The 27,993-nt window shown below is 36.1% G+C and overlaps 1 protein-coding gene across 6 annotated transcripts; it reads right to left on the bottom strand.

Annotated features, from left to right (window-relative positions):
• LOC107804934 (polycomb group protein EMBRYONIC FLOWER 2) lies at positions 1-27,741 on the bottom strand. 6 transcript variants are annotated; one of them, XM_016628888.2, is made up of 22 exons: positions 27,139-27,741; positions 21,443-21,525; positions 21,146-21,314; positions 20,632-20,687; positions 19,386-19,503; positions 19,142-19,301; positions 19,025-19,066; positions 17,821-17,960; positions 15,287-15,349; positions 15,056-15,177; positions 14,207-14,271; positions 13,385-13,437; positions 13,186-13,239; positions 13,041-13,100; positions 12,564-12,610; positions 11,830-11,951; positions 7,635-7,803; positions 6,526-6,574; positions 3,691-3,774; positions 2,023-2,102; positions 830-919; positions 1-333 (listed from the first exon to the last, which is right to left on the bottom strand). In XM_016628888.2, exons 2-22 carry the CDS (start codon positions 21,475-21,477, stop codon positions 210-212), a joined length of 1,902 nt encoding a protein of 633 aa, XP_016484374.1. In that variant the 5' UTR covers positions 21,478-21,525; positions 27,139-27,741; the 3' UTR covers positions 1-209. The 6 variants fall into 6 exon arrangements, with proteins under 6 accessions (XP_016484374.1, XP_075096043.1, XP_075096042.1 ...); XM_075239942.1 differs by having other exon boundaries at positions 20,546-20,687; positions 27,139-27,740; XM_075239941.1 differs by having other exon boundaries at positions 20,546-20,687; positions 27,117-27,719.
• Positions 27,742-27,993: the final 252 nt, after the last annotated feature.

Genomic DNA, 27,993 nt, shown 5'->3' with positions numbered 1-27,993 from the left:
TGATAATAATTTATTATATTTTTTTCTCAACGTTTTCCGTGCATCGTGCGGGTACAGTACTAGTCTTACCCTAAAAAGACAAAACAGTCATCTAGCCACGATAACATTAAGAAAACAAGACGTTGAAAATTTGGAGATGTAGATCCAGCCAAAGAGCTGTATCACTACCAAATCCATTGCTAGATTGTGAAATATTGTCACACGGGTATTCAGCTTCTAGTAGAATCATTGTCTTGGCTTTGGAATTGCTCTAGGATTAAGTTACAATTGTTGATTCCACGCGCATCAATAAGGCCATGGTTCCACAGTTTGATCATGAATAATCTCCAGCACCTGCCATAAAACATTGGATTATACATAAAAGCTACACTTGAGGAAAAACAGAGTACATGCTACTGTAGATGATGAGCAATTATCACATATTGAGATAGACCTAAATAAGGAATTTTAAGGGAAAACCAGTGCCCCTAAAATGTCTAGACGTTTGTTGATGGCACTATTACTACTTCATCAGATCTGAGAAAACATGTATTTATGTGACAAAACCAACAATAAATTTGCTTCCATGAGTAAAGAAATGAGCCACCCAAAAAAATGTAAATAAGATAAACAAGCTCAGAAATTCCCAATAAGCATCGTGATCATGAAATAGACCAACATTCTAATACATATTAGTAGTGTTCAACAAAAAACAGAGCAGTTTCTTTCTGGGAAACATATAGGATCTCAAATGAACCAAACAAAGGCACGATACAGGTGTATGGATTGGATGGCATCGGATAGAAATAACAGTGAAATGTTGACACAGGTAACTAAGAAGATTAATTACCACAAGAAGGCCGGTGCCCGGGCGAACTCCTCACCATGCAGCTTTGAAAAAGCCTCACATGCCCAAGGAATGTGACCATCTGCCAACACCCTGCCACAGTAACAAGAAACATGTTATACAAATATAAAAATATAAAAAATAAAGAGGAAAGGTCGCACTTTAAATAAACTGAGACTCAAAATTAACAAATTTCTGAAACTAAAGGAGAATGAGCCAAGAAACAAACTCCTAGTGGCCCAACTTGAATTAGAAGCTTCTCTATAGTACTTAAGCTCCTATTCTCACCCCCAGACCCACACAATCCTCTTGTTCCAACATCAATTCTCCGTCTGTTGCTCTTTACAGCCAGCAGGAAGGGAATTCAGCAACCGAACTTTTCCAACAGGCATTCCTTTATCACCAGCAAGTATGTAATTCAGCACGAGAAGACCACACTTGTTGCCCATTGTTGCTTTATACAACTTTTATTTTTTGCTTAATATATTATTATTCTGATAATCTTACCAGTCTGCTTGTGCATGAAGAGGGAAGAAAGACAGACCCAACTTCAAAACACATTTACTTCAGTGAGAAGTTCGTGTAACTTGATAAGAACATAGAAACAGGTTATCTGCTTCTCGAAAACCCTTAAATGACGCAGCATTTTCCAGAAGTTCTCAAAAAATGTCTATTTGAAAGCATCAGATCAAGGATGGCCTTCTCTTTTTCCAGGAACTCTTCTTTTGTCTTTCTCTTTTCATTTACCACGTAGTAGATGAAGGTACAAGGTGATGTCACTCTCGTACTGAAACTAGCTAGTTTGCTGGTAACCAATGGCATTTACTCACTAATACAACACTGCTTTTGGTTAAACGAAGATGAAAGGTAGTGAAAGGGGGAGGTGGACTGGTCTATCTACTTACCTAAAAACAGTTGTCACTCCCTTCTCTTTTGCACAATGGTAAAGAAGTAAGTGAGACTTACCTTCTTATCACTCCACCTATTTCAGGGAAGGTTGGAGAAGCTAATCGCAGATTGTTGCACTTTTACTACATTCCTAAGTTACCCACCATCTACTATTACTTCACCGGCCCTCCCTCTTCACCCAAACAAAAATAAGAGCGGACGATACACACCTCCATACCCCAGCACTCTGAATAATAATAGGCAAAATCATACAAGCAAATAAGATCACATACGAAATAAGATAGTACCTTTGCTTTCTAACAAATGAGTTCCACAGATGCATCATTTGCTTCTCATCTTTGGTAACATCCACGAAATCATCAAGCATCTGTAATATGTCTGAGGTTAGCTGAACGATTTCTTCAAGTAACTTCTACAATCAAAATCTTGCCTCTTGAATTAACTAAACTTTGCAGCAGTTCCCAAGGGAAATCAGTTGGAGGGAACAGTTTGGGTAACCTTTGGTAGTTCTCAAATGCATTATATTAAAGCAGCTTAAGAAGTTCCATGATTCTGCCTAACATTCAAGTTGAGATTATACAGTTCCTTCAAATGACAAGCAAGTATTGGGCCAAAAACGTTTATCATCCAGTCAGTCAGAACCAGACATCAAAACACACCTTTCCTTAGTTGGTTTCAGTGGTCGATATTCATCCAAACCATTCGAAATACCATTTTCATTCATTTGAGGAAAAATCAAAGGCGATTTGCCTAGTCTGTACCAGATTTAAGGAAAATGGTGGATCATGAATAGATAACATTCTGCAAATGCTCAGACCTTGATTTTAGTTTTAAGCAATTACAGAATATATCCTTTAGATCAATGAAATTTACCACTTATAAAATTTTAAGTCATTAAATGCAATTTTGATTCAATTACTCGGCTGTTCAGAAAATTACAACTGCATCAGCAGCAAGCCATATGGACGCTACTGCTTGCTGATAATTTTCAGAACTCTAGTATACATGGGACAATATAACTCACTGACACAATATAGAGAAATGTGATACATATGTCCCTCCAGGATCATGAATAAATAACATTCTGCAAAATGCTCACACCTTTCTCCTCTACCCTTGTCCCCTTCCCAAGTGTCCTTACTCATGCCCTAGCCCCTCAATGACAACGACCCGCCTCAAGCCCACCACCACCCACCAAAAAAACCCTGCATTGATACTGATGATGGTCTGCCAGGCCTGCCTCATCTACCCTCTATGATGACGATCTCCCTCCACTGTTACACAGTGGCAATCTCCGCTTTTAAATATCTGATTAAATTTTCTGTAATTCGGTTTTTTTTCAGTTTTTCTGTAGCTTCTCATTAGCAATCCTTTATTTCTAAATATGTTATGATTTATAATCGTACCTTTCTAGCTCTCTTTCTTTTTCTTTGGATGCGCTTTGCAGTATTTTCACCATTTTACTATGATCTCTTTCTGCAAATTGTTCATTTTCTACATTTTTCCTTTATTTATCAGAATTTTATCCAAATGTTGTTGCGGTAACTTCTCTCTCCTTTCCCTCCCTCCCACCCTCTTCTTTTTGCTAGATTTTTATTTCTTCTTCTGATATACGTGTTTTCTTGTAAGTTCTTTTAGTTGGACAATTGAATTGTTAGTGTGTAGGATTTGTGATGATCAAGGTGGGATGCCCATGGAATTATTACAAAAAATAGATGCAGCACTTTGCAATTAAAATATCGACTTGTGGCACAGGGTATTCATAGAGCTAACTGTGATCTGCTTGTGGCGAAAATGTGGACTGCATAACTGCAGGAGAAGTGCAATCCGTTCATTAACCTTGCCATTTATTTGAAGGGTCAAGACAATTAGGACAAAACTATCCCAAAAAGTCAGCCAACTAATTTGGATGCAGAGTAAAATAAAGAAGCAAACTATGTAATTATGCTGCATACCCTTCGATCTTCAAGATCTGCAACATCATCATCAACTTCATCCTCGCTGTCTCGATCCGATAAAACTTGCTCCAGTGCCATGGGCTTCACCCCAATAAAAAATTTTCATTAGCAAACATATGGTTAAAAGGACTCCTCATTGCTTCCCAGATTTCTAAAGACATATATTGGCTATCAGTTCTTCAAAAGATTTTAAGATTCATTACAAGTAGACAAACATTTTAAAATTTATTCAATTTTGTGTCACATTCAGCAAGATAATTTTATGTCACCTCCAGACCCCAGGAACTGGGGCTATTTCAAATGGAAATCACCACACACAACAAGGGAAGCCAATATTGAACTGTCACTATTTAGATCTTTGATTTGTTCAACTGAAATTTTATATATCCAATGAATGAATACCCAAACAAGTGAATTTTGCCGCATCTCTGATTAAACGACAAAAAGAGAACAGGCATAGAGTTTTTACAACTTAATATTGTAGGAAGCTTCCAACAATAAACCCAACACATCAGTATATGACTACAAACTATAGCAGTACTTTGGCAGTGGCAAAGCCTTCAGTGGTAGGGCTTTTTGATAAAATTGAAACCTAGAGACTGAAGTCTTGATCATTGAATAATTTAGGTTGCTGAATTTTAACTCTCTCCATTGATTGATATGCAGCTAATCTAAAAAGTTAAGGACTTGTTAATGTCTACTATGCTTCTAATTTATTTGAGATTTCTTTTTTTATTTATAATAGGTTTACTTTTGAAAATTCTTAAAATCAGTCGACGTAATTGTCAAAGAATTATTATGAACTAAATATCTAAACTTCTTGGTTTTAAACATTAACTTTATTTGAGATATGCGACATCTAATGATTTGCTATTCTTCAAATATAGTAACAAGTCAGGTTGCTTTAGATTAAATATAGTAAAGTATTTACAATGGTACCATTAAGAAATTTCTGATCCCGTAATAAAAGATTTTAAATATCGAATTACTTAGCACAGTGAGTTCCAAGTGCTGATTTAATATTTCATAAGCTTTCACACCAAATACATTAGAAGACAAAATTAATAGTTTTCCACAGGAATAAGGAGCCAGCTGGTAGCTTCAAATCTTTTGCCACACATGTAAATCCTTCAGTTCCCTCCAAAACACGATAGTAAAAGAGAAGCCGATTAATCAACACACAGGCAATTTAAACTCAAAACTACAATGGTTCCCACATATTCACTAACAGTCAAAACAGCGCAAATATTGCTCCAATTCGTCAAATATATAATCCAAAAAATATATCTTCTGATACTATTTAACGTATATAAAAGGATATATATCTTCTGATACTATTTGAAATATTTAAATGCAGTTTTCAAAATATTTCAGGATCACTAAGGCTTCCTGAATTTATGCATCCCCTAAGTTCAACTCTTGTCATTTTTTTCAAATCCTTCAGCTCCCAACGTGACAAAAACAATGTAAAAAGCTGGAGTCAATTTTTGGATGAAGAAACCACTTTATAAAGAGAAAAATATAGATTAGAAGATTTAGCTTGTATAAAACGATATTGGTTTGACACCAATAATGGTAATCGTTTCAGTATCTTAAGGATAAATATATATCCCTGATTGAAATTAATTGATAGTGCTACATACCCTGTCTCGTATAGAGTATCACAAATCCATTTGACAAACTTGGAAACTTACAGGAACTATATTTTCCTTTTTTGTCCTTCCAAATTCACCAGGTGTAATACAAGTTGTACTTCAACTAATTAAGCTACAGAAATTTTTTCTTCAATTAGAATACAATTACCTAAGCAAGCTGCAGAATGTGTGGCTTCCTAGTTACAACCATCTGTATGAATCATCTTGTACAGAGTGATAGGTCAATACATTTTTAATGCAGAGAACAAAATAGTTCTCACGGAATAGGTTCCTTTTTTCAGTTAAGCAAACATGATAAATAAAGCAGCACTCAAAGAAAAATAAAAGATGGCTACACATTCTCCTCTTTTTGATTCAATTTTTTTGACAGATATTAATGAATTATGCTACTAATAGTTCTATCATTAGAAACCCTCAGGGGTTGGCCTAATGGCAATTGACTTGAGCCTTGGGGTTTGCTCCCTTTCAAGGTCTCAAGTTCGAAACTCACTAGGTGCAAACAATTTCTGAGGGCCATCGGACTGGGTAAAACCTGAATTAACCGTGGTGCACTTGCGGGAAACTCCTTGCCGAGGGCCTGTGCACCCCCGGGATTAGTCGGGGCTCGAAGAGACTCGGACACCCGGTGCAAATAAAAAAAAAAAAAATAGTTCTACCATTAGAAACAAATAACCCTTCAAAACATGACTGTAGTGAATCAAAAAATTATCCCATGTTTCCTTCCGGATAAATGAACACCCTCCCATGTTGTCATATCCAGTGCGCCCACAAGTTGGTTAACGACTTTGAGATGCCAATTGATCCTCTCTTATACCAAGTATAAATTGTTCATCATCTATATTTTTTTAAGAAGGCCATTCTATAAAGTTGCAAGGAGGTAACCCATCATTCACTGATAGGATACTCTAGTTCAGCCTTGGGTCAATTATACAACCTATCAAGCGAGCTGACTTGACCAAAAGCAGACATATTGGCACACTGACTGTGAATTTTTAAATGCAACGTTCCCTCAGTAAGACTCTAAGACAACTGTATGTATACATTGAGTAAATACAAAATAATCCTGATTGTTAAGTATTTCACATTCTAGTTGATCATCAGTAGGAATAGCAGTTGCTTTATGAGGAACCAAAAAGAAATTTCAAGATCCCAGAGCACAAGGTAAGAAACTGATTACCTGGGCTCTATGAGAATGAAAGAATTGCCTTTTTTGCAGGAGTGCACGACTGTAAAAGAAAAAACAACATTGTATTAAAAGCCAGACAATCTTATCTACGAACTATAAAAGTAAACCATAATACAGAAAATTGTGTAGTCAATTTTCTCGCAATTAGTATCACATCAAAGACATTAAGCAAAACCAAGAAACACAGAAATACAGATAATACAGAAAAGTATCACTGGACAGATACAATCAATTTTTAGCATTCTTAACCTAGATAGGAACCAGTCCTAATTTTGTAGCATATAAGCTCAAATAGGATTTAACAGCTGACAGAGAAAGAGAGGGAAAGGGTTCGACGCATCCATCAAATGGGAAGTAAAGCGCAGTCAACGAGAAACTCAAAACACGAGTGTACCTTCAAACTACAGAAAGGATAGTCGAGAACCAGTTCATCTTGCCAATACTAAAATCGTGATCATGGTCTAGGTTTCTGATAAAGTTATGACTGAGCTATCTAAAAGGCAGAACAGAAAACCACCATAACCAGGCCCTATTAGGCACTAGACCTAAGGCAAAGACCATATTTGAAGATGGGGGCACCCTTGGATTTTTGGAAACACTAGAGGGCTAGTATATCCTTCATAGATACAACTTCATAACTGACGTAGGTCCAAGTTGGATACAGTGACCCTACTGGTCACTAAACTAGAGGCCAAGACAGAATTTGAAGGTATGGGGCACCATTGAATTATTGAGAAAAAACTAAAGGGGGAGGAAGTATCTTTCACAAGAATTTCCTAAAATTCTCGTAATTACAGACATCAAAACCTCAAATTTACAAAACATGGGAGCATGTTTACACCCCACCTCCCAAAAACAAGCACCATAACTGCAGTAGGCCCAATGGGGTACAGTAATAAAAGGGAAATAATAGCTCCAAATTAGACAGCCAATAGTCCACAGTGAAGTTCAAGGGATTAATGCCTACTGCAGCAAACAAAATCAGCTAATTGATGATTTATTGGACACCATACTGCAGCTCTTCTGCAGTAAAATCCTTTCCACCCAAAATAATTTGGTTAAATAAAAAATGCTACTCGACACTGTGCCGTCGAACATACTTTCTGGGATCAGAGCGCTCAACTGATAACTTTCTTGACTTGGCAAACTGAAGCAGTGCTGGGGGTGCAAGGGTGCTTCCTGGTACTGATTGCACAGAGTCAGGATCTGGATAGGAAACGCCTGCACCATTGGGACTTGATGGATCACACTCTAGAACCTCACCAATGCCTGATAAATATTCAACAAAAGTGTCCCCGCATGAGCAGAATGACAGCAGTTATTTCATGAAATTCTTCTTCAATAATCATGCAAAGTGCTAGAGGAATAAGCCTTATCTTACAACTTGCTACAAGTTGTATGAAAAGAACAGTACACTACCCCCTTCCCTCCCTCCTCTCAAATAGCACAAATAAGTGAATAACAACAACAACAACCCAGTATAATCCCACAAGTGGGGTCTGGGGAGGGTAATATGTACGCAGACTTTACCTCAGCCCCTCGGGGTAGAGATGCTGTTTCCAGGAGACCCTCGGCTCAAGAAAGCAACAAGAGACGCTATATTAGTACTATCAATAGACTCATAATAAAATAACATAAAATAACATAAAATCCATAACATAACATAACATAAAATACCATAAAATAACAAAATAACAGCAATACGAGAAAGATGTAAATACGAGAAAGATGTAAAGTATACTAATAACCAACAGATAAAGCCCATCATCAGTAGCTGATCAGTAGCATCCTAAGACTAACTCCTAACTGGCTAGTCTCACTCGAGTGCGCTGTAGAAATATTCACAAATAAGTGAATAACAGAAAGTCAATATCGCTGGTACAATAGTCAAACAGAAGTTAATGGCATTCAACAGTTGGGCTGGCAGAAAGACACCAATATTTCAGATTATACCGTTAGATTATGCCACTTAGTAACTTGGTAAATTCTCTCCTCTTCCATCAAGCAGTTGTGTAATTAACTTTGCAAAGCAAGAATCTGAGTTAGCAAATGAATGGACATTAGGACTAAAATTGACTTGGCAGATATTCAAACCTATGCATTTTGGATTATGAATTGTTGTTTGAGTCTAGAGTTACTTAGGAAAATTTCGAGGGGAAATTGAACAGAACTAAAGTTGTAACAACCCATGGACCGCTCGCGTTGAACCCAAAAGGGGTTCGCTGTGAAATTTGTCTTAGGCAAACCCCACATCGCCTCATCAAAACGGAAGGGAAAGTTAGGGCCCACGTGAGGGTGAGTTCAAGATTCAACTATGGAGACGCCTTTTGGGTTAAAGCCCAAAAGAGACAAAAACGTGAGGCCCAAAAGCCTTGCGATGGCCCAGAGTGATCGGGCCAAAGTGGACAATACTTTGTCAGCAAACCTGGGCCGTTACACATATCATGCATCTGGGACACGCTCAAGCATTTGGGCCATGTGTCTCATGATACGCCCCACCTATGCCGCAAGATGATTGGCATTCACCTTGCACTAGGGAACGCTACAGTTCCAACGGTAAAAACATTGGAACAAATAACTCACATATACATAAATGCAAAAGCTAAAATTCTATATAAGCGTGTTTAGGTACATAAAAGATCTTCACTCCGTCGGCAAGTACTATAAGGGAGAAGGAGGTGATTGATGTAGCTTAAACCTATCTCTTACTCCTTTGTAACCCTCCCACCCTAATAACAAGGAGAAAGACTGGGTTCATATGATCATAACATTCAATGGTTTATTTTTTTGCATTTTGCTTTTACCCTCCTATTGTCTTCCCATTACAGAATACTTTAGTTTTCTTTCAACTATTGTTACTCTGATTAGAATTTAATTTTTAATATTTATAGATACATACAAGCATGTGTGCACTTGGTATGAAATTTATATAATCATTATTCCACCAAGATATTTTTTCACTGATAACTGAGAAATACACGAGGTATGGGTGGCTAATAGGCCGAGTCGAGTCAGCTAGGCACACTACCGGCACACAAAAGAGCCGGACCGACCCTGCCCACATATAGGAAAGGGATTAGAGTGCGCTAGTACAGGTTAGGGGTCTGGAGTGGGCTGGTACACTTTGGCTCGGAACCAGGACCGGCCCACATATAGAAAAGCTGGTAGCCCGGCATTAACCCACCAATTTTGTTTCCTTGGTCAAAATATGTTTATTGAAAATGGACAACTTTCAAAGTTTGCCATTGCTTAATGGCCTAAACGGCTAAATCAGAACCTCATCCCCCAAAACATCTCCACCCCTACCGAAAACTTATATTTTTAACCCTCTAATTCGAAAGTTACACTTTGGCCCTATTGGTAAACAAAATAATACATCAAACTCTTCTTAACATTTTGAAATGGTGGAAGGATAACTTTAAACAATTTCTTATTCTTTACAAGAAATTTGAAATGGTGGAAGGATAACTAAACCGCTAACCGAACTGATAAGATATTGGTCAGTTCAGTTTTGATTTCAGCAGTTATCGGCAATGCACACAAGATATGTATTCCATCAACCAAAGATTCACAAGGAGAAATAATTGGAATGCCATTTTGGATAGAATGATATTCCAAATCAAATTCAAGGTTTAAATTAATTAGCTTTAGATTTTGGTTTAGAGCATACAAGATTAAAAACACAAGTTGAAGGAGAAAAGCTAAAAACCTGGGCCCTGGTTGGCTAATGGCTGAGCATCACTAATTTTTTCTAATCAATATTGAATCTTCCCTTGTTTTATAATTAAAAAAAGAAAGATGTATTCTAGGGAAGTCGAGCTCAATGGAACAAAGAAGAGGGGATTTTTCTTAATTTGTCATCTTGGTTAATCGTGGACAAAGAAACTTATTTGATACTGGAAGTTGGAATGGAGATTGGAGAACGTCCGTGGACAGTGGACTGGAGGCCGGAGGCTTGGAGCAGTGGAGCTGAGCGAAGGGCTTTAAGGTTTTTAAAGATGAGCAAACCGCTACTATAAACCGTTAACTAGAAAATTCGAAACTGTTTCCCAAATGTTCAGCCGATAATCCGATACCAATAAACTAATTTACCGTTCAATTTTGAACAGCCCTAGACCGGAGGACGAAGCACATGAAGACGTCATGACAATGTCATCTGACCAAAGTGGCGAGAAGCGATAATCAAGTTAGTCTGATACCATCCTCCTTGAATTGATATTGAGGAGAAGTCTAATTCTTTAAGAAACTTCTGATATTTTTTATTCATCTATTGTACTTTGAAGTTCCTCTTTATTTCTTTTACTTCAGTAGAGACTCGTGAGTCTTGTTGTAATTGCAAGTTTAAAGTTCAAAAATCAAAATACAAAATTGCACTTTGTATTAAACTTGCAAATTTCAAGCCTCAAAGTTATACTAAAAAATCTAAGGCTAATTGAGCTTTTGAGGGTTTTTTTTTTCAAATTTGTGTCCAAATACAAAACCCAATACTTTAACTTCAGTTTAGTAGTTTCTCATTTTTACCTCATCAAACTTAAAGTTTAAAGTAGAAACTATTGTGGTAGAATGTAAGTTAGTAAGTAATTTGCAAGTTTAAACATTAAAGTTAGTTAGCAATTTGCAAGTTCAAACTTAATAAATTTAAAACTTTGAGCCTTTGAGGAAATGTATCCAAATACCCAAATCCAGTTCTTCAATTCACTCCTTACCTTTTGTATTAAAACTAAAAGGTTGTAAAAAAAATCCCCAACACATTAACCCCGCCCACTTAGCCCGAGCCCAGCCCACATCCTTAAGAGGTCGTGGAATGGAGTGTGCTCAACTTTGGCCCAAAGAACTGGCCCACAACCCGGCACACAAAGGGAAGACCAACTCGACTTGGCACACTGGCTCAATGTGCCTTTGCTTAATGTGTTGAATTGGGCCTGGCCCAGCCCACATGCCAACCATGCCCTGAGGGCCAGTAGCACACAAATTCCACCAAGGTAAGATGCTAATTTTTCAATGGGCGACGAGTGTATAAAGGGAACATCTGCTACCATTTTGCCATAGACAAGACAATTTAAATTTTATTGCAAAGTATGCAAGGAAAGATCGTCTAGGAATTTTCAACAAATTTGCACTTTCAGACAGTAAATATGCACCCTTCACATACAAAACAATGTCGGTGATACGTTGATAACAAGTAATATTCATTTACATGTATCCATTAAGAAACCATGATCTACCACATTTACAAAGGAACACAGAACTAACAACAAATTGAATAATCCAAGGAATACAATGGGTCATCATTACCATTAATATTGTCATTGATCCCATTCGTTGATGTAGGGAAATCTGAATCTAAAACAAGTGGGTGCACATACTTTGAATTTTGAACTAAATCATGTCGTTTCCTCCGTCTTAGTGGCTTTGAACTGAGCACAAATTACAGGTAAACCAGAAGAATATCATAACAACAACAACGACCCAGTATAATCCCACAAGTGGGGTCTGGGGAGGGTAATATGTACGCAGACCTTACCCCTACCCCGAAGGGTAGAGAGGCTGCTTCCAGGAGACCCTCGGCTCAAAAAAGCAACAGGAGACGATATATTAGTACCATAAAAATGCATAATAAAATAACAGTTTTATAAGAGATATGAAATACAGAATACGAAATACGAAATAGATGGCTGGTATAGTAAAAACTAGCAGGTAAAGCCCTGCATCAATAGACGACCAATGGCATTCTTAGTCTAACTCCTAACTGGCTAGTCTCACTCTATTGTGCTGTAGAAATATTCACAACTTTCCCCTAACCTACAACCTTAATGCTCGACCTCCATAATTCCCTGTCAAGGGCCATGTCCTCAGTAATCCTAAGTCGCGCCATGTCCTGTCTGATCACCTCTCCCCAATACTTCTTAGGTCGCCCTCTACCTCTCCGCGTGCCCACTACAGCCAGTCGCTCACATCTCCTCACCGGTGCATCAGTGCTAACATCAAATAGCTACAATACAAACTGAAGGAATATGATAGTTACATACCAAAAGAAGAATGTTTGTTGCTTAGGATCAACGCCATTAACAACAACCTGAAGAGCAGTCCAGAAAGAAAATTAATTCGCACATTAGAAAAAGCAAGACAAGTAAGATCAGTCAAGCAATTTCAAGTTTCTGAAATGAATTAAATAATATAGAACTAAACTTCTCAAACCTTTGCCTAACAAAGTTATAGAGAACGTTAGAATCTAACCAGGTATCAAGCAAATATAAGGCATGATCTTATTAAGGAAATTCACCATTAAACTCAATGGCTTTTTTTTTCCATCAAGAACAGTAAAGCTTCCTAGAAGATCAATTTCAGACACGATTACAGAAATCAAAATACCTAAAATAAGAAATAAGCATCCATCTCCTACCGTCATATCGAGAAACTACTTTGCAGTGTAGCAGATTTACGCTCAGAGCAGATATTACAGACTATATACAATTCACCTCCGAGTTAAAAGAAAAAGAGCTGACCTCAGATCTCCACATGTCACTTCTCACAGATACATTTACAGCTTGATATTCTTCATTTACCTACAAAAGATGCGAGGTTAAATTTGACAGCTCAGACAAAATACACAATTAAAATATAATTTGAAGCTTGCTGAAGTTTACCAACCCAAAATTCAAAGTTGAACAAATCGTGAGATGAGCATAAGTGATATCTCAAACCCTAAAACCAGAAAAGCAAAGATACAAAAATATTAAACTGCTTATTTAATCAATCTAAATCAAATTTCTCGCCCAAACATTTCAGGGTGGCTACAGTATAACTTAGTTTTGTTAAAGAAACAAAAGATGATTATCTCAGTCTTTACCTTAAAGCTGGCACATTTTACCAAGCAAAGAGGACATGTGAAGTCCTCAGTCACTACAAAGTTTAGAGAAAATAGCAACTAAGTAGCTTGAACTGCACAAGTTATGGTATAGAAGGAATTTAATCATGGAAAAGAATACAGCTCATATAGAAAAACGTAATGCAAATTTCATCAATTTCACCATTCTAAAAGCCATTAACTGCATGCACACCAAGGGCTGAATATATCTTGATACACGTAGGATGCTGACAATTCAAACAGATTGGTTTGACATGGGAAAGACTAAAGTCCGACTAGTAAGTTGGAGACCTTTAGTTGCTTCCTATAATTAATTTCAAAATGACATATGTTGTGCACTATTTTGCTTTATTATGCCCTGACTCTAACGTTGTGACTAAGAGATTGTACTCAAAATTTGACGTAAGCCTGCATTTCACATGATCCAACAACATAAAGCATTCATGTCAGTAAAGGAAGGGAGGGTACATCAAAGTAAAGTGAGACGTCCAAGTAACAAAATACCAGTGAGTTCAGGATGCAGTTTAGGTAAGAACATTTTATTTTGAAGAGAACAACAAAATGGAGCTGTTCTTTTAACTGGAAATGAAGCCTGCTTTAATCATTTTAAATCCATGAAAATAACAAAAACCCTTTATAAAACAAAACTAACCAACATAGAGTCTGAGTTGATTTCAAAAGCACAAGAAACTAACCACCCAGAGCAAACCAAATATATCAGTGGCAATATCACGATAAATAAAATGAAACCAGCTAAATATGAAGTTAAACAAGCCATAGATTTACCATAAAATGAAGATTTACCTTCTGTTCTCTGCAACTTGTTGTTATAGTACCTATAGTTGAAGACAACATTTCCTGTCCTCAACCTAGAAAGCGCAATAAGTAAATGGATTAGCTACATGTCTACCTAATAATGCACATGAAATTTTTTGAATCTCTTTAACTTAGTAGAGAGCTAAGTCCCCACTTCCAAAATTCTCTTTAAAGAAAAGAAAAGAACTAATTTTTTTTTCTTTTATAGGTAAGGATATGTTGTTTGCTAAAGAGAAAAGTAAACTTTGAAAAGGGACACGCAGCAGAAAAGACAAAAATCAGCAATTTTTCAAAACTACAGAGAGCATGGCTCGATATTTAGCAATTTTATGATATTGAGTTGTGTCACTACATTCACATTGGGAAACAAGAAGGATCAACAGGATTGATCAATTTGGTTGAATATGTTGAGTCAATTACAAACTAGTGAAGGTGGCAAAAATGGGTAAGAATGATAAGGTCTGCCAAACATGCACAAAACTTGTTGGGAATATAAGAGGAAAAGTTAATCCTGCTCTAACAAGGTAGATATACACCAATACAATTGTGGTGTCAGTAACTTTTGCTAGAGCAGTATGGCCCTGAATGCTGACATGAGCTAAAGAGCCAAATCTACATAGGGCACGGGCTTAAATAAGCAATAAACTGAATGCAAATAGGTGCAGGGAGGAAGAGTTAACACAATGTTGGAAATATCGGTGTCAACAACAATAGTACTGATAATTTCTTGTAGAGCTAGGTGAAAGGAGCATTGCATTACAGAAATACAAGAAAGGCAACACACACAATAAAAAAGAAATGCAATGCAAAAAACAGACCAGAAATGGGTAACTTCACCGTATTATTCGAGGCAATGAAGTCGTAGGAATGTCATCATAGGAGAATGAATCATAAGCTGATCTTTCTCCAGCACCAGCTTCTTCTGCAGAAATTTTGACTTGCAGCTGATGTATTGTTGCCTTTCATAATCCAACCATTATGCAAGAAAATCAATTATATAAGCAAAGAGATGAAAAATCTTTTACTACAATCCTCAAGGACATAAGCATTGAGTACAAAATGGCCTACCAGAGGTACAGAACTACGGGGATACTGCAAGGAAATATGTCTGTCTTTGTCCAAACAGCTTGTCTGCAGATGAAGACACAGTAGCCATCAGAGAAGATGGTTCCTCTTGGTTTTATTTTTTTCTTCCTTTCTTTTTGGGATGGAGGGAGGGGGAGGGGGAGGGGGTTATTGTTTCTTTTTCCTCAAGGAAGAAATGAAGGATCTCTTGGCAAGAAACAACAACAAACCCAGTGTAATCTCACTAGTGGGGTCTAGGGACGGTAGTGTGTATGCAAACCTTACCCCTATCTTAAGAAGATAGACATGTTGTTTCCGATAGACCTCGACTCAAGCAATGATGGAAAAAAAACAGTAACAACATCAATATAATAAGAAACCGAAGCGAAAGATACTGCCCCAGTAATAGAAATCTCTTTTTTTGATAAGTAAACAAAAGTGATACTCCTTCTGGTCCATAATAAGTGACATTTTGGCCTTTGGAACACCCCTTAAGAAAATATTAACTTCTAAAAAGGGTGTTTTGACTAAATTACAATTAATTAAATTTTGTATATAATTAACTGGACACATTGGGATATGTAAATAAGACCAAATTTGGAAAAATAAAGTTAAATTCTTCTTGACCAGGTAAAAAGGACACTTATTTTAGACCAAAACAAAAAGGCCAAAAGGTCACTTCTTATGGACCGGAGGAAGTAGCCTATTTGACCGAGCCCAGAATTTAAGAAAAAAGAAAAGACTTTGAACTTGTGGCGTAAAATGAAGCACATATATTTTGTGTGTATATATTGCATAAAGGTAATTGTTTCCAAATATGGAAATGTGTCATTTTTTGGCACGGACTAAAAAGGAAATAGGTTCACATAAATTGAAACGGGGGAAGTACTGTCTATTCTATTACTGCAGGTAGTAATAGAAATCTAAGAATAAAAAAATACAAGACTAACACGAACAATACTGGTACGAAAAAGAAAAACGCTCGACTGCCTACTAACCATCTACCCTAGTTCTCAACTTCCACACCCTCCTATCAAGGGTCATATCCTCGATAAGTTGAAACAATGCCATGTCCTGCCTAATCACCTCTCCCCGATACTTTTTTGGCTCACCCCTACCTCTCCTCAGACCCACCAAGGCCAACCTCTCACACCTCCTTACTGGGGCATCTATTCCTCTCCTCTTCTCATGCTCAAACTATCTCACCCTCGCTTCCTGTATCTTGTCTTCCACGGGGATCACTCCTACCTTATCCCGAATATCTTCATTCCTAATTAATCTTGGTATACCCGTACATCCATTTAAACATCCTCATTTCTTCTACTTTCATCCTCTAGACATGGGAATTCTTGACTGGCCAAAACTTTGCCCCATACAACATAGTTGGTCTGACCACCACTCTATAGAACCTACTTTTAAGTTTTGGTGGCACATTCTTATCACAGAAAACACCAGATGCGAGCATCCATTTCATCCACCTCGCTCCATTACGATGTGTAACATCCTCGTCAGTCTCCCTATTTCCTTAGATTATAGACCCAAGGCACTTGAAATTTCCTCTATTGGGAATGACTTGTGTATCAAGTCTCTCATCTACATCCGCTTCATGGGTCACGTCACTGAACTTGCACTCCACATATTAAAAGAAGATAAAGTTCCTTGTTATCAGGAAAAAAAATATGAAAAAATTGCCGGCAACAAATTATGTGTGATTATGCATCACTATTACTTATTTCATTACGTGTGACCATAATATCAACACCAGAACAACTTCATGAACAAATCAATCAGAAGTACTTCAGCAATGCATTTGTCCAGAAGAACTAGCCTCTACAGAATATCTTGCAATGCTCTCTATGAACGGATTCTACATCATGAAACACTAAGTGAAAACAGTTTGCGTAGAAGAAGCAACCTCTCTACCAAATATGTGAAGAACCAATGACTTGGTTATCAAGCCCTACACTTATGATTAAAATAATAGAGGACTAGAAATTGCTCGTTTTCACTTCCGGAGTTACTAAAGTAATATAAAGGAGCAATATGAGGAAGAGAAAAAATATCTGCCTTAACTAACAAAAGCCAACTCCAAACAGAGTAATGCCTCAGAAAAGGCACATTGATTCAGAGCTTCCGATGTAGTCAAGGGAGCAACTAATGGAGATAGATCATATCCAGATTCAACATTTGTATGGAAGATTTCGTGTTTTCAATCTGAGAAGCTGGTTTTAAATCTATTTCGATATTGGTAATGAAAAAGGAGGCATATTGAACTGAATTAGGGCAATTGCAACACCCTCACCAGTGGCTAGACCTCAATTTACTGAGGTGATGCTCTAATGGTATTTGGTTGAAGAAATCTTTCAAAAACCACAAGTTTTGTTAAACTAAGAAAGCAAATTTTGAAGGAGAAAAAAAATTATTTATCAACTCGATCACTCTTCCAGATTGTCAATGAGATGTTGGTTCTCAATAAGTCAACTAAGCAATATTAAACAAGCACTACATACTTCTATAAGAAACTTCTGCTAGTGTACCTTCATAAAACAAGGGCTCAAGTCAACAGTTGACAACATCTCAGCTCTCTCCCCTAAACTCAAATTGGGAGACTTTTCCCACAATAGATGAAGTAATTCCATCGGCATTCTTCCCAACAAGCAGTTCCCTTCAAGATTCACTATCACAATTTTGAAAATAAGATTAGAACAAGAAAGAAGATGGACCATGAGAAACCTGAAGAAAAGTTGTTCTTGATGGAGGAAAAACATCCCAACATTCAAACCTAATGAAAAAGTATAAAGCAGCAAAAGACAATAAAGATTGCAGATAGTCTAATACAACGGAATTTGACATAACAACCATTATGTGGTTTTTCTTTTCATGCGCTAATGGAGCTAAGCAATGAGTGCATGTTCCAAGTGCTGAGAAAAGTCTGTGGACTTCTTAAGATCAATTTGTTGACAACATTCCAGATATAAATTCAAACTTTGTATTATATATTTTAAACATCAAATGACAAACATGAATTCATAATCATGTTTAGGTTTATGGTTGTTTCTTAAGCTGGCCTGTGCTGCCATAAGATTGAGATATAAAAAGTTTCAAGTGTTCCTTTTAAATTTGATTGGTTTCACACAATTGTTGATGTTAAGACTTTAGAAATAATAATATCATCAAATCATGTTTCAAGGTCCTAAATGTGCTAGAACCACCAGCATTGAATTATAAGACGTCCAAATCTTGTCAGGTCCACAGAGACATAAAGAGAAGAAGGGAAAATTAAAGAGACGGTGTTAGTGGATGTGAAGGAGAATCACTTTATAAGGGCATAAAGGGACAAGTAGAAGGATACTCGGAACTTCTCTTTCCTCAATCAGTTAAATATGAAGATCTAGAAGGAAATGCTTTCTAAGAAAGGCAAGAATAGGAAAGAAATACTATAGACCTAGGTTACCATACTGCAAATACTATGTCATTTCATTATAGTCTTCTTTCTTTTACTTCAGGCTTGTGAAATAAGTTGCTCAAAACTGAAGAAACATGTTTCTAGATTTGGCACATTATAGATCATTAGACTTTCAATATACGTATGCTTAACTTATTCTAAAGCATCAAAATGGATACCAAAAGAGAAAACAAAATGAAAAATTGCTGAGTTTGACAAATGCCAGCAATCATAAAGCTTATTTGACACTGGTAACAGCACAAAATAAGGATCTTTCCAACTTCCCTGCTACTTACATGGAAATGAAGATGTATCCAAAAGATCTCTAGCAAGTTTAGCTGCAAAGGAAGAAACCATTTATAGTTAGCCCTCAATCTCAACAAATAAAGTTTCAGAAAACACTTTATACCTACCAAAGCTGACAAACAGGATGGCAAGAGAGCCAGCCCTTACTTCAGCTGAAAGTTTATCCATTTCAGGAAGAAAGAATTTTGCTTGAGCTCGATTTATTCCATCAACTCCAGTGAAAGAAGTTGATATGCATGCCCGCCTAAATTGAAAGACAGCAAAATGCTGTAACCAATGGCATTAGCGAGGTACACAACAGCATACAGGACTACTACTTACTGGATGTATTTACACAAAATAAGAACTTACTGCCTCAGCACCCGCAGCATTTGATAATGGCCTTGCCAAAATTACACACAGAGGAAAAACATTTTGAATCTGTGATTCATCGTTCACAGTTGCTGGTACAGATATTGCCATTTCAATCCTAAAAAAAATAGCCACAGTAGTAAACCAAAGCAATCTAATTGCAAGCATATATATACACTGATGAAATCAATGTTATTAAAAGTCATCGCTTGGTTGCTTAATGCGATGAAGTGATGCGGAGCAATGGGTTATCATTTCATGGTGAAGCCATGTGTTTCAGTGAAGCGTGGGCTTCAAACAATTACCCACACAGTGATCCCAACAAGAAGCAGCTGATTTTTTGAATTTCACCTTTAAGGACTTGGAGTTTTTTGGATAAGTAAGATATTTTATTAATAGAGGTATTTGAATTTCACCTTTAAGGAGTTGGCTTATTTTGGTGATAAATAAAGGTATATTTTATTTTATTTTTATTGTTAAAAGAAGTCAAAGTATTGTATATTGGTTGCTCAAACTAGTTATTTTAATTGAAATTTGTTTATTATAGTATAAAATTAATATAGATTTTGCATTTTTTAATCTTATGAAATTGTGTGTTTCACTTAAGAAAGCATGCACTTCACTTCGCTTTTCGCCTCAAGCCTCATGGACCTCGTTGCTTTTTTTATGCTTTTTGCTTAAAAACAGTGGATGATATTATAGGGTGACATGATGAATAACATGGATCATATTAATAACCAACTACAGACTCAACTAAATTGTAGTTAGTAGACTTTGCCTTCGACTTAGACAAACTTGGCAACAGTAATTAGGTCTGACTTCTAAGAAATTACTTTGCACCTATAAGGTGTAAGTACCCATGAACAAATGTTTACCAAAGAGTAGTGTAGTGCTACGAAGTATGAACACTGAATCAGATTGGGAAGACCTATATTATCACTTGGGACTTGTTTGATATAGACCACTGAATCATTTCCTGATCAGCTATACAAATTCTTTAAATTTAATACAATAATAATGAGGAAACAACTATTATAATTGCGAAATAATTCAAACAAACATTCCCAATAGAATCAAGTAAAAGCAGGCATGTCTCCCCACAAATTTAGAGCTTCACTTCCAAAAAAGCATAGACTATATTACAGGACAATCAGAAATACCTCGGAGCCTCTAGTATAGAGCATATGAGACATAACCTTGCATAAGGGGTAATTTGGGAGTGAAAGCAATCACAAGCAAAATATACCTCCTTTTGTGCTTTGCTTGAATTTTGTATTGTAAACATCTTTGAAGGAAGGAAGGCTGCATGAAATTTTACTTTCTGTTAGAAACATCTTGCACGAAATGCCAATGATGAATGTATAATTAGCACATCATAAAACTGACGAGACCAATTACATTAAAACTCGTAACAGTTGGCAGCCAGCAAAAATGGGAGGGAGTCAGGACCAAAAACATCCCCTCCAAATCATGGGTGAGAGAAAGATAATAATCGTGAGTTGCTTTTGTCAAGAATGCTTGAACTGACAAAAAATGCGTATATATGAAACATCAGCACCGAGAAGAATGACAATAGTCTTAAGTATTACCGGAAACACTTCAACTTAAACAAGATGTGCTTATTTAAAATGAATGTTTGATGCATATAAACAAAAACAATAAAATCAACAATCTGTCCAAGACCATTAATATCAACAAGGAAACTATGCCAAAAATATTAACCTTGAGGAATAGGTAAAAATGGTCTTTAAGTATATTACATTTCTAACGGCACGGCGTTGGAGAATGTTGTAGAGTTCAACAGGTTTGCAATAAGTTGAAAGGCTTTCTTCAGCATCAATCTTCTCCTCTGCAGACAAATGTGTAGCAGAATCTTGCCTGCACATTGAGTCGGTAACTGTAGAGTAACTGCAGTAGCAAGTGTAATGCCTGTTCCACAAATTATATTATAACAATCAATATCCATGTTTCAGTAAGTGCATTGGTGTATTTTAAAATGTAATTATTGACAAACATAGCTATAAGACCTCAAATGCAGGGCATAGGGAATATCTTACGTGGTTTCACGAGCCACTAAAGGTATGCCTGGCATCCTTGTCAGACAGTACTCAAATGTATATTCATAGTTCTTTCAACTTCACTAAATTCAGAAATTAAAAACATGTGAGAAAAGAATCATAAAATACATGACATAATGGGCAACAAGGATAGGAAAGATAATGGTAATATTGTAGCGCCCCCTAGGAAGGTTGCTACTTATACAAAAAAAAACTAAGCTAAGCTACAAGCAATTATAATCTGAAACTAATTTAAACATATAATTATCATAATCTATTAGCGGAAATAGGCCCACGTGAACGAGGTACAAAATACGACATTTCAACATAGTAAAATCTCATAAAATTCTTAAAAGTACAAGAATATTACTTTTAAAAAGAGTGAGCAGCACCTATTGGGCTTTAACCACAAAGCGCAACCAAAGTGCGGACTTTAGTAAAAAAGGCGCATTGAAGGAAAAAATTAAACAAATTATCGGTAGTTCAAAAAAAAAAGAATAAATTCATTTATAATGTTTTCCTCAACAACTAATATACTTATTTGCAAAATTATATTTGTACTTTAGTACCTTCGATTAAATATGGAACTCATGGCCAGTAGGTCACATGCCTTAGTTTCTTGCCTACACTGAAGCACATCTTAAGCGAGGTGAAGCGCCCTCCCTGAGCTGTTCTAAGCTTCAGATCTTAAGCATGCCTTAAATAAGCCTTTGACAACACCGATAACTAGTAGAGGAATATTTTTCATACTACAACATTCAAGACTTATTCTAAGCATGAAATTTAACTTTTAATCTCAAATACAAACTAGTTAAGCCTCCCAAGTTCAATGCAAGTACCAAATTAAACATATCACAAGATTTTGGTAAAGCAAATACCAAGATAGTCAAATCATTCACGAAATCAAGTTACCAAAATAATAGAATCATGACCCCATATTCATTCAAAAGTACATATCTAATATATTTCTATGCTTACGCAATTATGATCTTCATCTAAGCTTCCAAAGAGTCTACTTGTATGACCATCCTCAAGTCTCTTTCGGTACATCACTTATGATAGTAACAAACTATCGCTAACCATAGAACTTACTGGAACATAACTTTAGGCTTGGAGTCGTTAAATTCTCCAATTCCCATAATAAAATGCATAGATTATATGAAACTTAGAAATATAAATTTAACCTAATTCTTCATGTCAATAAGTTAGTTATGTATCAACAAAAGTACAACAAAGAAATTCATAAATAAAAGTTCATCAAATCTTCATCAAGTTTATAATGAGGATACTATATTTGTAGAGAATGAATATCTAACCAAGTAGTAGTCAAAAATAGTAACACTCATATCCAAAGTATCAAGAAAGCTTCTCAAGTTAATTCAATAAATCGATCAATTAGCTAATTAGTCAATTTAGCCCAACATATACGCCTTGCAATCACATAGCATGAAAGTTAACAAAAAGGACCGAGGTCCCGAATCAAGTAGGGTCAAAACCCAATAATCAAGAGAATCAAAAACCATATTTAAAGTAGCTTTCTCACTCATACTTAAAAAGGACAAAGGTTCATAGTAAGATAAAATGTTAATCCAAAGTCAAGATGGGGCAAGATCCAAATTATATCAAGAGGCAATGCCAATATTAGAGACAAAGTTACAATCACAAGAAGGACAAAGTCCCAATAAGAATACAATAATGTTCAAGCAATTCGTATATCAATGCGCCTTTTTTTACTAAAGCCCTCACTTTGATTCCGCTTTGTGCTTAAAGCCCAATAGACCTGGAGCACTTTTATAGAACTTTTCGCCTCTGACAACGCTGCTAGTTATTTGGCACAACCTAAGGTGTTGATTTAATTCAAATAGGTGTTGCTCACTCTTTTTAAAAGTAATATTCACGTACTTTTAAGAATTTTATGAGATTTTACTATGTTGAAATGTCGTATTTTGTACCTCGTTCACGTGGGCCTATTTCCGCTAATAGATTATGATTATTATATGTTTAAACTAGTTTCAGAAAATAATTGATTGTAGCTTAGCTTAGTTTTTTTGTACAAGTCGACTTTTGTTTCACAACTCGTTTGACTTCAAAACTTAACACACACTATCATACGACTAAAATACCTCATAACATCACCTTCTTCTCATGTTAAGCACTCTAGTCTCACCTTAAAAAGTACGGGTTATAACATTCCCAACTTGTCAACTTTCAACCAAACTTATTTTCTTCGATTCGTTTAGCTTCTAAACTTTCCAACCCATGATCTTCAATATTTGTAACCTCCAAGGTAACATGATTAACTTACTATATATACTTCCAAGATGATGTCATTTTCGAGCTTACATCAATTGGCTTACGACATACATACCTTTATGTACTAAAACATGGTGTAACATTATTCCCCATTTGGAACATTCGTTCTCAAATGTCGACTGATGCGATTATTAGTCCCATAACCTACGGCTCTCACGAATACTTCAATAATGTCCTTGCCTTCTAGGCAATTGTTCTATAAATAAATTCAAAAGCCAGAGCATTCCCCCTTTAGGCCTCTTTCTCACACTACGACTTGTGGCCGTAATTCTTCCAATCTCGCAGTTGTTGCCATCTTCTGTCATGTAGCATGTACGACTCTGAAATTAGGGTCTAATGTCACTGAGCTTTTTCCCCCAATATACTTGGAGTTATGGGATGATCCACCTACCAAATTAAAGATCTACAAGTCTAGTTTCCAACACATTAAACCGTTCGTCGATACGATATCAGAGTAGAGAGATATTTGTGTTTTCGCAAGATTGCGGATGCAGCCCCGTTGGGACCCACTTGAGGCGGCCACCAACTTTACTTCTTTTAAAAGACGTTGCAACCTTACTTCTGGTCATTTCTCACCTAAACTTCGTCCACAAGATCTCTGACATATCTACAAGATCCAAGAACCAAACTCAAGAGAAATCAACTCAAATCATAATCAAAAGTGTTAAAGACTACCAGAGAATGCTTCTATGATTGAGGGCTACAGTGAGCTAAGTTGTGATGAAGCTTCGAGGTATAGCTATTGTCCAAAGTATGTATGACATCTGCTTGATTGTGCCTAAGGTTAATCTTGTGTTGGTTGTGTTGTTTGAGTGAAACCACATGGTTATTTTTTTGTTGGACTGTTTTGCGGCTACATATATGGTTTGTGATGGCTGGAAATTATGAGAAATAATTTGATAATGTTATAGCTGTTGTTAAGTTTATCTAGGTGTTAATTAAGTTGATTGAAGAAGAAAACATGAAAAATAGGTGATTGACGATAAAAGGTAAGGTGCTAGGCAAGTGGACTGTTTTGAAGATTATTCTTTTGATGTTTTGGGCTGAAAATGATGTGGTAAACATAAGTATAATATTATTGATATTCTAAGAAGATTCATGAAAAGGAAATTGGATTCAAACTCTATTTTGTTGACCGTAAATCGAGCTTGCGCTTGCCGGGATTGTTAAACTGTTTTGAAAGGCTTATTATGAGTATTATTGATGTTGTTTTAGCTGTTGAAACTTGTGGAAAGTCATATAAATAGGGGAGGTGTTGTCCGTTTTATCGTAGAATAAAGAATGGCATTCAAATGCGCAAGTTCTAGCATTCGTACTCTAACGAAAGTATTGTTCATTGCTTGTAGACAAAGGAGCTGGAGGTTAAAATAACTTGAGGATTGGACGGGATATTATGAAGTACTAGGTGCATGTTCACCTCACATAGGTTAGGGTGTGACAATAAGGCACTCCCGAGTTCCGTGGTTCTAGCATGGCCGCTTAATAATTTACACATGCTTAATTAAATCGGATATTATATGTTTCAAAGGGCTTTATGAATTTTCGCTTTTATACCACTTTTAATTGCTTGTTTTGAAATTTTATGGAAATTATCTTGAACAAGTCACACGAACCGTACCCTTGTCATGTTTGTGCGTCAAAAATCATGACACGCACACGTACTCACGATTGATGACACTTTATTATTATTATTTAAAGTTAATCGGTCAAGTCGCGTGAATGCGCACTTGCATTAGGAGTTATGGATTATAATTATGCCACACAAACTGTACTCATAGCTATGATAATTAGATTATTAATACGCTCCTAAGAGCATACTGATGGATTTAGAGTTATTTTGTATTTATTTACAAGGTATGGACCAACCTATGAATTTTATTATTATGAAGAGACCAATACTTAAAGATTGGATAATATAAAGATAATGAGGCCCAAATTCTAATTCTTTTTATTTTATTACAACTTGTTTGCATGGTTGTTATGTATCATATTATAATGTATCGTATCTAGCGGAGACAGAATTTCTGCTGAGGGGTTCAAAAAAGGAAAAAATTAAGAAAGATTGTAGCTAGAAATTGAAACAATGATCTTACAAAGGTTTTGAACCCCCTCGACCACTAAGCTATGCTTTTGAGCTATGTCAAGGGGATTCAAAATATAATATATAGAGAGGTAAAAATCAAATTTTGCCTTATATATACAGTATAATTTTTCAACGAAGGGGATTCGGGTAAACCCCCCTTCCGCACCCTAAATCCGCTCTTGATCATATCGTATTGTATTGTTTTGTGTTGTATCAATTTGATATATATTACGCTTGAATAAATTGTGTTGTTTGTCGTTGTTTCATGATGTCTTGCACCAATAATATAAAGAATAAACTAAGAAAAAGTAAGATACAAAATAGAATTATTACATAAAAGTAAAGAATAAATAAAATTATTTAATCACAAGAAAGTGCAAGATGAGAGGGAAAAAAAGGTAACGATACGACCACACCAAATCGATCGTAACATAAAGTGGCACTTTTCGTCGTTACGTAACGACGGCTTTAACGATATGGTGTAATAAATTTTAAGTAATAATTATGACAAACATTATATTTAAAGTAACAATATGATACCAATCCAAACAAGTGTTAGTGTCGTGGCCCTTCCTCTCCAACTAACCTCCCATCCCATTTTATTTGTGATACCAATTATATTTCCTCTATTTCAATTTAAGACACACCTTCTTTATTAGTGCATCCCAAAAAAAATTGACACATTTCTGTATTTGGAAACAACTTAAATTTAAATTTTTTATTTTACTCACTATTATTAATGAGAAGCTTTTATAGTCACACTACTGTCATGCCCCACAAAATTTTTGCCCTTACACTTTTAGAACTACATAATTCCAAAAAAAAAAAACTCTTAAACTTTGTGCCCAATCAAAATTGAAATGAAGGAAACAAAGGGTACTCGGCAAATAAGAGTATGACCCAAACTTTACTAATTCCAGTAACTGAGCAGACCGCTTAAGAACTTGATTGGCGCAAAAAACAAAAGATTGTTGAAACTGAGAAATCTCTAGTCTCCCCTAAACAGAAAACTTCGACTACATACTTTCATCATGCCTACTTATAACAATACTTGAACATGACAAAATAAAAGAAACATGGAGGAGATGATTCAAACTAACTAAAGCTAACACGTTAACTACTGGGCCAAATAACACTCATTACAAAAAGAGAAAAAGCGGAAATTAAGGTTGCAAATCATTCAAAAAAATAACGATTTAAAGAAGGGCATATAACCCAACAACTAATTACTTCACATGAGAAAATCCAGAAAGTGAAGAATAGAGGAAAAGATTGAACCTTTAATATTGAAGAGCCTGACCTCTTTGCTTTGGTACAGAGAAATCAAAGCAACGAGAAAGATCCCTATGGACTTCGGACCTCGATCGAAACGCGCCGGCGTCTCAACAGTCGATCTTGCACATCCAAAATGGTGAAGACAGAGGTGTTTTTAGGAGGTATTTTGATGGTATTTTTGGGGTATTTACATGGTAATTTGGAGCTGGTCTTATGGCTATTTTCTGCAGTGTTTTGGCCGTTTTTTGACTGAGATTTAGACCGGTTTTCAGAGGTGATTCACTGCTGACTTTTGGCTGAAGTTTGGTGCGTTTCTGGCTGGAGTGTGGTGGCTGATTTTGGGGGTAAAGCTGTGATGGTTTATGGGTGTTAAAAGGGACGGTGTTGAGGAGAAGTTAAAGGTGGTGTTCCCATGGCTGACAAATGAAGGAAAGAAACCTGAATTTTTAGGTGGAGGAAGGAGATAAGCAGCAGCAACTGCATTTTCTTTTTCTCTTTCTTCTTTTCCTTTTTGCTGCTCTAGTTCTCTCTAGGGTTTGCTCTTCTCAGTGTATCCATCCGGAGAAATATTCCAGCTCCTTTTTCTTAGCCTTTATCTATTTGCTTGAGTCCCTTTTCCAATTACCTTTTTTTAATCTTTTATTATTTGTTTTTTAAGGATAAAGCTTTCCTCCCTCGTCCAAACGTAAGTATGTAGGATTTATCTTGTATAGTAATATTTTTGGTGAGCAAGCTATATTTTTTGTCATGTAGTGAGATAGAAATTGTCTAAGAAAATGGGGTGCGAGTGATTAAGAATGATGTAGTAGAATATATTTTTTAAATTCTATTCTTACTAAATTAAAGTTATAAAATAAAATACTAATTAGCTACTTCTAGT

Source organism: Nicotiana tabacum, chromosome 20, assembly GCF_000715075.1.
Source record: "Nicotiana tabacum cultivar K326 chromosome 20, ASM71507v2, whole genome shotgun sequence".
In the NCBI taxonomy this organism is placed as follows: domain Eukaryota; kingdom Viridiplantae; phylum Streptophyta; class Magnoliopsida; order Solanales; family Solanaceae; genus Nicotiana; species Nicotiana tabacum.
Note: the sequence above shows the minus strand (reverse complement) of the source record. Positions and strands in the feature narration are given on the sequence as shown.